This window comes from Pocillopora verrucosa, chromosome 2 (assembly GCF_036669915.1).
Source record: "Pocillopora verrucosa isolate sample1 chromosome 2, ASM3666991v2, whole genome shotgun sequence".
Lineage (NCBI taxonomy): Eukaryota > Metazoa > Cnidaria > Anthozoa > Scleractinia > Pocilloporidae > Pocillopora > Pocillopora verrucosa.
The window spans coordinates 19031590-19043950 of record NC_089313.1 but is presented as its reverse complement, the minus strand read 5'-3'; the positions used below and the strand labels follow the sequence as shown (position 1 = coordinate 19043950).

At 36.2% G+C, this 12361-nt stretch overlaps 1 protein-coding gene and 1 long non-coding RNA gene across 6 annotated transcripts; one reads left to right on the top strand and one right to left on the bottom strand.

The window, feature by feature from the left end:
- The first annotated feature begins 4299 nt into the window (after positions 1-4299).
- Positions 4300-10737, top strand: LOC131790689 (uncharacterized). Of its 5 annotated transcripts, none has more exons than XM_066162423.1 (8): positions 4300-4345; positions 4480-4523; positions 6613-6691; positions 7277-7315; positions 7754-7863; positions 8359-8412; positions 9031-9100; positions 10526-10737. In XM_066162423.1, exons 3-7 carry the CDS (start codon positions 6649-6651, stop codon positions 9094-9096), a joined length of 312 nt encoding a protein of 103 aa, XP_066018520.1. In that variant the 5' UTR covers positions 4300-4345; positions 4480-4523; positions 6613-6648; the 3' UTR covers positions 9097-9100; positions 10526-10737. The 5 variants fall into 5 exon arrangements, with proteins under 5 accessions (XP_066018520.1, XP_066018519.1, XP_066018521.1 ...); XM_066162422.1 differs by having other exon boundaries at positions 8304-8412; XM_066162424.1 differs by having other exon boundaries at positions 4312-4345; positions 6613-6651; positions 8304-8412.
- On the bottom strand, positions 6218-11346 carry LOC131790690 (uncharacterized). Its single transcript, XR_009340708.2, has 4 exons — positions 10956-11346; positions 10094-10210; positions 9625-9694; positions 6218-9244 (listed from the first exon to the last, which is right to left on the bottom strand). It is a non-coding gene; the product is annotated as an uncharacterized lncRNA (long non-coding RNA).
- Between the last annotated feature and the right edge of the window lie 1015 nt (positions 11347-12361).

The window sequence follows — 12361 nt, the reverse complement described above, 5'->3', positions numbered from 1 at the left end:
CATTTATCTTCAGAACTTGGAAGGCGTGTCTTCTTTCTTAGACGGACAGCGTGGTTTATTGGACTGTATAGGCTATACTGTAAAAGGAAGAACTCTTAAATAAAAAAAGCATTGAATAAATTCGTTAGCAAGCGTCAGTTGTAAAACTCAAACTGTTGGAACTGATTTCGACAAAGATTTCCGTATAACTCCATACTGCATTATGTGTACATTTTATTTAAAAAAAGAGAGACGATGGAACTGATGCATCGTCTTATAATAGTGTGGGGTTATACGGAAATCTTTCACTTATTTTAAAAGCATATAGAGACATTAAAGATTTATTATCAGCAAGGATAAAAAAATGATGAGAAAAACAAAAAAGAAACAAAAATGACAAGATTCCCCGCGCCAGGGTTTGAACCCTGACCACGGACCGCAACATGGTGCGGTCAGATGCTCTACCCACTGAGCTGCGGGGAACTTGTCAATATCTAAAGCTAAATTTTAAATTAATGTTTTAAGTGTTCTTACGCACTGCAATATCAAACCTAGCAACATAGGACAACAAGAATGTTCTAAGCGATGATTTGCAACTGGTTAGTAAGAAGAAACTCTCTTCACTTAAATTTGCCGTTTCTATTGAGAATTACCTATTCTCTTTTAGAAGAGGGTCTCGATAGGGTTAACCGAGGGCCGTAAAACAGCCAAAAACTTCGCTGTTAAGCGTAGAAATTGACAAAATTAACCGTTGGGCGTAAAAGAAGTTAACCGTAAAAATATTTCTGGTGACCACAAAGGAAAGATATCAATCGAGAGCCGTCAATTGGCCTTAATATAAATTTTAACCGCTAGTCGTAAAAGCAAACGCCCCATGAAAACTCTTATTATAGGAGTAATTCTTGTTCTGATGCATCACCTGAATAACACATCTTAAACAAAAGCATGTAATCTATTCGATGATAAATTATATATGTATCATAATGAGGACATCAAGGACAGCAGGGAAATATATGTGATGAGAAAAATAAAAAAGAAACAAAAATGACAAGATTCCCCGCGCTAGGGTTTGAACCCTGACCACAGACCGCAACATGGTGCGGTCAGATGCTCTACCCACTGAGCTGCGGGGAACTTGTCAATATAGTCGGTGAAATATTAATCTCATGTATTAGATGCACTAGATACTGCGAGGATCAAACCTTGCAACATAGGACGACGAGAATAAGCAAAGGTTTGCAGTTGGCTTAGTTATTAAATAGAATGTTTTCTGTTTAACGTGGTTAGCATTCTTTTATTACCTACAAATTTCGTAATGCTGGGATACATTTCCGCAATGTTCAATTTTGCGCTAAAGCTCGTCGTGTTCGTAATGAAGTCTTAAAAGTTCTTGATTTGAAGGAGAGAATACATTGATTGGTAATTAATTTAAACATCTATCATCTGTAGCTAAATAAAATGCGACGACGTGCAGAGTATGCAGGGAAGATTTCAAAAACACCAAAAGATGTGCCACACCTCTGGGACAGTGTTGCTACTGAACTATTTATATTTACCCTGGATTAAAAGTGACTTTCAGTTCAAACCTCATCGTATCTTAGAATGGGCGTGAACTTGTACGAAGGGGTGACATTAGGGAGGGCAACTAAGGGAACTAAGTGACGTTTTCCGCGGCGGTGACGCTCTACCGAATGAGCTGCATGAAAATCGTCTTAAAGTTGGACTATATTTTCAATTCATACGTAAAAAATAGAGTAGTATCTTAAGATATGGTTTACAACCAGCTCAGTTAATAAGAAGAAACTCTTTCCACTTAGATTTGCTGTTTTTTAAAATTATTATTACCCTTCTCGCAAATAAAATATATTAAAGTTCACACGGCAACCAGGTGGACAATCAGACATAGTTTGATGCTACTCTGGTTTGCAGATTTAATGAATGTAACTGAAGAAGTAACAACTCATAGACCCAACGTTTCGACACTCCTGTCTAGTGCCTTCATCACCCCTGATGAAGGTACTAGACAGGAGTGTCGAAACGTTGGGTCTATGAATTGTAACTTCTTCAGTTACATTCATTAAATCTGCAAACCAGAGTAGCATCAAACTATGTCTTATTATTACCCATTCCCTTTTATTCCGTAGGAAATTTGTGTTCCGATGTATGTCCTCAATTTTACATCTTGAACAAAACCAAGCTACCAATTCGATGAGGAATGATATGTGTATCAACATATAAAGACTTATTATCAGCAAGGATAAAAAATGATGAGAAAAACAAAAAAGAAACAAAAACGACAAGATTCCCCGCGCCAGGGTTTGAACCCTGACCACGGGGTCAGATGCTCTACCCACTGAGCTGCGGGGAACTTGTCAACATCTGAGGTAAAACTGTAAGCTCATGTTTTCGATGTTTTTTTTACTGCCAGGATCAAACTTAGCAACAGAAGCGAAGAAGTGTATTGAAAACAGGGTAAAAGTACTTGTACCAATGTTGGAGATATTACTGTCGGACCACTGAATGAAGTAAAAGTACTGTAATCAAGTAACATAATTGTACCAGCTTACAGTTGATAGATGAATAAAGACAGAATACAGACAGCAATTAAAGAGCGAGTGTCTACACTGAATAAATACGCAACAGGCGCTATCTCATCGTACGATAATTTTTGAGCAATGGTTTGCTGATGGCTTACTCAGCATGAATGAACATCAGCAAGATAATAAAGGAAAAGTCTTTCGACTTAAATGAAAGATTATTATACTGATTCAGCTATTTTATTGAATTGAGGCAAGAGACTATAAGATCGAGATTAAGTTCATGGTGTGGAGAAGAGTAAAACTTACCATAAACTGGGGATTAGTGTTCATTTATTTCCAAAAAGAAAACACTCAGCGGACAAACACCGTCACTCACCACTATTCATCGGCGAGGAAGAAGATGAGAAAACAAACAGATATACAAAACAAACTGAAGCAAAAAAAAAACAAACAAAACAGTAATAGATGAAAAAAAGATAAAACTTGGTATTAACCTGTTAAAAGCGCGTTTAAATAGAAAAATTAGACCTGCGATAGACATTTATACCATTTTTGTTATTTGATAATGATCATAAGAGTCAATAAGTTTGTATGATTATGATAGTGATATTAATAAGCATATATAGGGAAGGAACAGGAAGTTTGCAAAAAAGGCCCCTGTATTTACACGGATCTTTTTCATTTTCCCAGCACATAAATTGAAATTGTGGACTGGCATTTAAAATGAAAGAAGATTAGATGACTTGCGTTTGTTGATGAATTATGATTTTCTTGTTGTAACTCGAAGAAAAAAAACAGAGAAAAACTTTGTTTAATTTTTTCCAGTAGTTGTCTAGTGCACGCCCTTGTGTTGTATACGAGAAGGTTCAATTTAAGTTGAAACAAAATTTTCAACACAAATTTTCACAACACGCATTTGATGAAACGCTCATAGACTGACTTTCGTCGGGTCGGTTGGGAAGATGTTTGGGTCGAGGTCATGACTTGTGGACCGCGCGAACTGCACATTGATATGTGTATATAATTCTTTCAATGCTTTTCCCGTTCCTCTTCTATTAATTTTCCAGAAGTTCCATGGTTAGTTTTTTACGAATCAAACAATGTCTTCTGATCTGTTCATTCGGAAAGTAAATTTACAATGGACGTATTTCACACCAGTAGAATAACAAAAATTAATACCAGTCGCGTTGGACAGGTAAGTTTTCCTATTATATTGCAAAAGTGTTTCTTAGTACAATTGGATGGAAACCTATCACCAAGTAGAATTCATTCTTTGATTAAATAAAACGATTTACGAAATATTGTGCTCTTATTTCAGAATGATCATTTTCTTTTATTTTAATCAGCCCTCGTCAATTATTGAGCTAACCAAGACAACCAATAGAAATCATTTTTATTTTTAATATCAATAAATATATATATTGACCAATGGATAAAAAGGAAAGAACGGCTCAAATTCATCTAATTGGTGCAAAAACAGTATAAATACTGCACCCAGAAACGTGTGTGCTCCACCTTCAATAAAAGTTTGCCAGTTTAAAGGGTCTACCCAAAACTCAAACAGACAAGCTGGTTTCTGTTTTGGTTATTTCCAGGAAGAGAGAGAGACCACCCCCCGGTTTCTCTTGGTTTCACCAAAAAAATAGCTTCAAAACAAGTAAAACGTGTAAAGTTGTCACTGCGATGGGGACTTTAAGCAACGAGAACGGGGACGGGGACGGGGACCGCAGGCTCTCAGGGAAAATCCAAATAATCATCTGCGCATGACTGGCGGGAAAAAGTTCGGCCCCGACGTGAAACAAGTCACTTTGACGTTGGCTGAAAACGTGAGTATTCTTTTTCGCCTTCTCTGCTATCTAAACGTTAAATATTCTCGGGAGACAATTTAAAATAACTTTCATCGCTTTTTTCTTTCATAAAGTGAGATTATTCGTTAATTTGATGGTTTGTTTTCGAACAGAAACGTCGAGACGCTGATCGAGACCGACACCATTTAACGAAAATGTGAGTAAGAAATGTAATGTAAATAATCTTAGCTAACACTGATACCAATCGAAAATTCGCCGCTGAGAATCACTCAAAAGTCAAGAGTTTGACAAAGAAGATATTCTTACCAGATTTAAAAGGGCAGACAGCACAATTTTGAAGAATTTTGTCGCGCCAGTCGACAAACATCTACCGAGAATATTTTCTTTCAATTTACTTTGTAGGATGCTATCATTCCACTGCAAAATTCTGTGACTGTGTGCCTAGTAGATGTAGTCGATCATGTAGTTGTTTATCATGCATAACACTGGAACAGGCTTCCCAAAGCGAGCTATCATGTTTTAATATTGACAAGGATAGCTAGGTCTCTTTAGAAAAATGCAAAGAGCCTGCAATCCGCTACAGATACTTCTTTGATAGAACTCCACTACCTCAGGAATCCCCAATACTTCAGCTAGAAATGGTATGCTCGTTCTTGTAGAAGCGAAACTCTGAAAGGCACTCGTCGTCTTCCAAATCATCGAAGTCAAAACCAGGATAAGAGTTGTACAGAAGATCAACATTATCGGACCTGTTCGCTCGATAAAAGTGTCGCCGGCGTTGAATTGCGTGACCTAAAGAATGAGCCAGCAATATTTTGACCAGTGGGCTTCCTGTTAAATAAAAATATCCGAAGACAAAACCACTTGATTTTGAGGGTAATGACAATAACTTGAACGAAAAGTGAGATGCAAAGATTTGTATTTTTCGAAACCTAATAACAGCTGTACCCCTCTCCTGTAGTCTTAGTCCTTATCTCGTGCCTTCTTTGGTCAGTTTCGAACTCTGAAGCTAGATCATCAGTATTGGTGCCTTCGTCCTTACTCGTACTTACAGAGGGGGATCTCTTCAGTACTTTGTGAAAGATTTCTAGTCTTATGACCTTAGTAAGGCCCTGAGGTGCTCCAAACTGTGCCAGTGAGTCTACGCCATAAACTTGTCGCAGTTCCAAAGTCAGTATCTGCGTATCCCTTGCAATCATATGATACAAAGTTCATGACAGTCAGTACTCACCAATTGGGAAAATTGATGTTCAGAGAAGCGTCCTTCTTCCTTAAACATCAGTTGACAAAAAGATAACCGTTACAGTACGCGTTCTATTATTCTTGCCACTAGGAAGACCCTCCACCAGCTTTGATTTCTTCCGCCATCTTCAGATTTAGCTCGCTCTCAACTTAAAGGTCTCCAATTTTTATGAGAACGATATTGGCAATTACGAACACCTCGTACCAATCTGTACACAATATTTGAACCACATCGTGAAATCGCAGCCTTCGTAATCTCCAAAACAGCCAATACTAGCTATAATAAGCTACTTCTCGGACGAAACGCACATTTGGAACACATTGCTGTGTCTTAAATGTTCTTTTATACTGTACACCCACGGATTTAAAGGTATGAAGTGTTGCCCTCTTGGCCAGCGCGAGGAAAATAACATTTGGTTCGATAATTAGTTCCAAATGAACAAGGCAACTGCGTCATCTTGACTTTTAGAATAAATTGAGGGCTTTCTAAACGCTTGGTCACTTGTACAGCATCAGCATGAGGACGCAATACAACTGACACACGTACAGTACATAGGAAGAGTAATGTCCGTTGCGCTGTTGTGAGAGGACCTCAAAGGAGATTTTTTTCCTTTTACGGAACAAACTATTGACCATCACTGCAAGAACTGAGAAAGTAAAAACTTTTATTTATCTCCCATGCGTTTCGTCCGACAATGGCAGAATTCATCATGGAATTTTACAAGAACGGTAAATAAGCTTTCTTAACAACAAATACGACGTAAAACTGAACCTGTTTTAGGCAGCCTTTTTGTTCATCCTCTATCTGACACAAGACACCAAAAAATTCCAAACACTGCAATCAACAATTCATAATATGATTGGTGCATTTTAACTACTTACAAATTCAATTTATTTCTTAGAGTAAATTTTATGTAAACATATATTGTCTACTGATCAACCCATCAGTAATGAATTACATGATATGCGACAAATATGGTTGCTAATGATTTCACTGACAACCTAGCTGTATGTTTTGTTCTATTTTATTTTTTTCTTTTCAGAACATCAAGCTCTTACCAATGATGTATATTTAATAGATGGTAACCAGACCGGCCCAACAGCTAATCACATTGCTTGAAAGTACATATATACATCACAAACAAATTACAAAGTTCAATGTACTACTGAACCTGTTTTAAGTAGCCTTTTTGTTTTTCCTCTATCTGACACAAGACACCAAAAATCTTGGTTGGTTGGAGAATTTTGAGTTAGAAATTTTCACAAAACTTTGCCACCAGGAATGAACTAATGTTCAAAACTTCAAAAGGGGTGCTGTCTTAGAAGAATGTTGAAGCTCCAAATTGGCTGATACATATTTATATACCATACCCAGCCTATGAAATGCAATCACATCTTATCGATCCTAACACAATGAGCATACATTTTAATTTATAGTTCCTAACTTGCACATAATGCAAAACATCTATTCAGCCATAAGTGACATCATGAATATCCTGAAACAATTCTTCCCACAACAGATACACACAAAAAGGATCAAACTTAAAACAAACTGTATTCCTTCAACTTAAATTACTGCTATATCCTCCTTACAGTACATAAATAATACTGTTGAAAGACAGTTCAGTTCCTTTGAAAGTATGATTTATGTTCTTAATAGTCACTATATTACCTGTTTGTGAAAATATTTCTGTCCAAACATTTTAGATGCCATATGCTGTAGGCGCTGCAGAATGTTACAACAATGTAAGTGAATTCTTGTTTAAACATTTCTTCGACATAATAAGACTCACTGCCTCAAAATAACAACAAAAATGTCATGACTCGCTAATGTTGACATCTTATTAGCCATTATCACTGACTAAGCAATTCAATTAAAAAATAACTTGTTGAAAAACCATGCACATTTCAATATTTTCAAAAAAAATTCTCTTCAAAACTTAAGTTAAAAATGTACAAATTTTTTGTTTGACGTGAAAAACATGTATATATTAAATGAATACATCCGTTCAAGGTCTCTTTTATCTTTTAACTGAAAATTTTTATAAAAATACCTTGTACATAGATTACCCTATACTTTTTAATCTTTCCTTCAACTTTTACCACATCTATCTTGTACTTGTCTATTAATAATCACCTAACAAAATACATATAACTTATCAAATTCTTTCAATTCATTGCTAGATTATTTTGAGAAAATGAAAAAGTCATTTATCACAATGATTCAGAATTTATGCACCATTGATTACCAGTTGAAAACAATTCAAAACCAGTTACAAAGGTCACCAGCCACAGTAAGTGAATTTTTTTTAAATTCATCCCTAGAATTGAACATTACCAATAAACCTAAATAATGGTAACACTTTCAAACATTTCAAATAGAAAATACAGTGAATATTTGTCCCTTATCATTACTATAGTATTTATCTAAACCTTAGAACTTTGCCACCCTTGTAACACCATACCTATAATGATAGTCAATCAAATACATCAAATCAAAATGTTCCAATCAATGACATTAATGCCTAATTCATTTCACAACCCGTGGTACACTGATCGCAACAAACTTCTTTAGAAACCTTAAGTAAACTTCTGGTATACTGAAAACCTAATTCAGGGTAGTTTAACACCTTAATCATGTATTCATTTGATCATTTTTTGTATAAAGATTATACATTGACATTACAAATGAAATCTAACAAAAATTTCCTTCTTTACATCTTATCAACTTCAGGAATTTAAGGTGGATCACATCATTTTAGTGACAAATTATCTCCTATATCTCACAGAACTCACAACAAAACAGATTGTTTTTTACCCATATGTTGGACATCTGTCAAACAGTAAGTTTCAACTTGTGTAGTTTACAATTAAATTTGATCACAACTACAATTACACAAGAAAACTGCCGCCTGGTTAGCTCGTGAGCATGAGCACCGGACTACTGTGCGGGAGGTCAGGGTCCAAGACCTAGACCAGACCCAAACTCAGGGTCTTAAAATAACTGAGGAGAATGTGCTGCCTTTGCTATGACATCTGCAAGCACTTCGACATTCTAGTTTTCTCAGATAAGGACAATAAGCCGTAGGCCCTGTGTCCTGCATCTTCTTGGTAATGGTTAGTGGGGGACGTGAAAGAACCCACACACTTATCATAAAGAATAGGGAAAGTAGTTCTGGTAAGTGGGGGAGGTGAAGTGGTCTGCCCTAGTGTTAATAGGTAGCTTATTTTTAAGGAGTCTTGTATTCTGTTTTAAGCCTACCTCAGATTTGTTAAATCTGAAAGTTGATAAAAGTAAAGTGAAATCAATTACCATTGATAGTCATAACACTTACAAAAAATTTTGCATTTTACATACTAGAACCGCTAATCATAAATTTTTGTGAAATTTTAATGCCCATTTTATATGTCATTTACTCCTTCTGATGTGCTCCTTTTGTTAATGACTTCTTATCCCACAGATTTCCAGATCAAACCTTGCTAAGGTATCTACAGTGGCAGTGGCAAATGAAGCTGAAGACAACTAAAGTGGTAACATTCTGCTTCATTATCTTCTTAGTATACTCTTCTTTACCATTATGTTCTGAGCTTCATATATCCATATAACTGATACCTTGATCTTTTGACTCCTCAATACATTTCATGGCTTACTTCTATGTGACAACTGTGATGATCCTAAAATCCAACAGTCACATATTGTAAAAAAAATCTATCAAAATGCTCCCTATTATGTTAATAGCTGTTACAACTATTGTAACTACGAAGTACCACGCGATGGTCAAGACAGCTGAGTTGTTTTATTCATAACTTAGAAGTACATCGCAAGCATTGTGACGTCATAATTACATAATTTATGACAATAGCATAACTTGTGCAAAAATTTGCAACCTGATACAGCCTAAACATGACCTAACAAGGGCAAAAAAAGAGCTACATAACTCTGAGAACTGTTGATAAGTCAACAATGCATTTGATTTCACACCAATAACAAATTGTTACAGTCATGAGAACCCATGTTTTTTAAATTAAAATGTTATCTTGTTAATTAATATTACCTCTCAAAATTGGCTGTCACTTTGAAGGAAATAACATATTAGTCTAACCAAGTGTGCCTCAAGCTCACATCTAAAGAAAAAGCAAACAATTGATTCATGAAATCATCACATGTTGCATGACTCAGTGTTAAGTTAGGACAGGAATTGTTGACAATTTGAACACATCACAACAAATAAAATGGGGAACAAAATTTCATCCATTTAAAAGACTAAGTCAAAGCTGCTGCTATAATTTCAATCATTGTCCATGTACAGGCAATTTGCAACCTGAAAATCCTACCAATTGGCATTTTTCTCAGCCAAAGTAATAACAGGAATAACAGTGATGGCAAAGCACAGATTGCCAGAAACCACAACACACACACAAGATGTAAAGCTACCTCTCGTAACTTAACACCAAGTCACACAATGCATGATGCTTTCATGAATTAACTCTTTGCTTTATTTTTGACACATGATCTCGACATACCTGAGGTCATACAACAAACTTTCTGTCACTCTTCTTAATACACACAAGTCACCAAGAGTTTTTTTCAAATCAGAAATTTAAGTTGTTGTTCCTTCTGAAAAAGGATCTAGTTGACACCTAGCAAATGATTGCAAAAAATTACTAACAGTAAAAGTTTGTATTTATGTTAAAAAGTTTTTGAGTACCCACAATTTACACTAAAAACAATGGCAGTAACACCAGTTTCAACACAAAATATAATACATAAATTTTTAAATAATAACCAAGAATACAAGCTCTGTGCTAGTTAACCCTCTGACCCCAAAGAGTGACTGGCATCTAATTTCTCCTAACACTGTCATCCCTAAATCACACAGAAACGTCATGACAATAAAGGAAATGATCACCAACTAAATAAGCTCTCCTTAATCACTTAATTACTTTCTCTTTCAGCAACAAGTGTTGGCCCATGCCATAATATCCACAAGATTTCATAATTTTTCCTTTATTGCATTGTGTTGTGTTTTTGTGTTTTTGATCTAAAGCAAACAAATGTTGGCCTATGGCGTAGTATCCACAAGATTTCGTACTTTTTCCATTTTTGCGTTGATTTCTTCTGTTCATGTTAAAGCAGACAACGAACCATGAATAAAGAATTTAACTTTGACAAAGTTATTTGAGAATCTTTGGACATATTAATATGATATTATCAAAGAATAGAAGGTTCATCTTGGCCGGAAACTATGGTCTTTTTCTGTACGAAATGATTTCAAGTTGTCAACACAAATAACTCTACAACCCTTTGTGCTGTAATTAATACATACATCCCGATGTGACCAAAACAACACACCTAATGACAAAACTACTACCAAACTTTACCAACCTTAACTGAGTAAAAATGCCTTTTCCCTATGCGATGAACAATTGTTTTGAAAATCATGTTCCATCATGTTCCATTGTTTAATATCCTGTTCGCCAGCAATCTTGAAACCAACTCCCAAATGGAAATTCATCAACTCGACCCTCCTTTTCTTTCATCTATAGCCAATTCTACTGTCTACAAACGATTCGCCACGCAACAACAAACATAGTCAAAACTTTGACGCCATCATTTACTCCGTCGTAATTTCGGCCATTTGCTGCAACAAACCGACTACGCTTTAAGATAGATCTCCCTTAGAAACAACCTCGTTACTAAGAGACCAGTGTCAACCAATATTCCCCCAACGACAAACCGGTCTAACACCACCAATTGTCTCGTCAGGCGGCCCTTTTTGGCCAATATACTTCCATAGGAATTACTTTTAGCGTCTTATACCCTCTCCTTGATAAAATCGAATCATTTCAACACAAATCATTCATGTAACACGACGAATAGAGCGTGTAAATTTACTCGCTGAAGGTACCTTTCAAAAAAGTACGTCGCTAAAGTTTGTAAAGTGCGTCAAGCTTTCGAACTAACCGAACAGCACGGTGAAATAAGCGATTTTACTATCGCGCTTTAAATGAGATTTATTGCACGATAAAAAAAATTGTGACATGTATGGGCCACCGTAAGCCACCCTACGATCACGCACGACCCAACAAGTTTTCCATTTATCGCGCGATAAAATTCAATTTAAAAAGTAGATAGCATTTCCTCTATGGCCCACCGTATAAATGAAATTCAGCGCGCGATAAAATTGAACTTATGAAGTGGATAGGATGTCCTCTGTAAACCACTTTATGATAGTTGCCGTGGACAAGACGACAAAGACTGCAACCGTTGAGGAGGTAAGTCTTGAGGTCGTTTTATTTTCGTCAAAAGATCATTGAGCACTACTTTGCAATACTTCTTCAACATATAGCTTTGTGAATCAGTAAAGTAAACCTTGATTTCGCTAAATCTTGCGACACACCTTCAGAGATAGCTACAAGTGAAACAAGAGTGAATTATGTGAGCTTTCTTATTATATTTCTGTTTTGTTAATTTCTAGACGTCACTTTTGCATCGCCAACCCTGTTAAGAAAGAACTTTCCAGCTGTCGCACCCATGGTCGTCTTGTCCACCGAAACAACGGGCGTGACAGCGGATCACGTGCGACTTAACAAGGTTCCCACTATCGCATGATAATTATTTTTTATTTATCGCGCGATAATTTCCATTCATTTTTCCCAGAGGGCATGGTAACGAATCTTACAATCTGAGCTGATTGGTTCTCACGGGCACGGTAACGCTTCCGTGACTCGCGGAACACATCCCTACCTTCGCTGCCATTTTTCATTAATTTATCTCATTTTTCCAGCTGG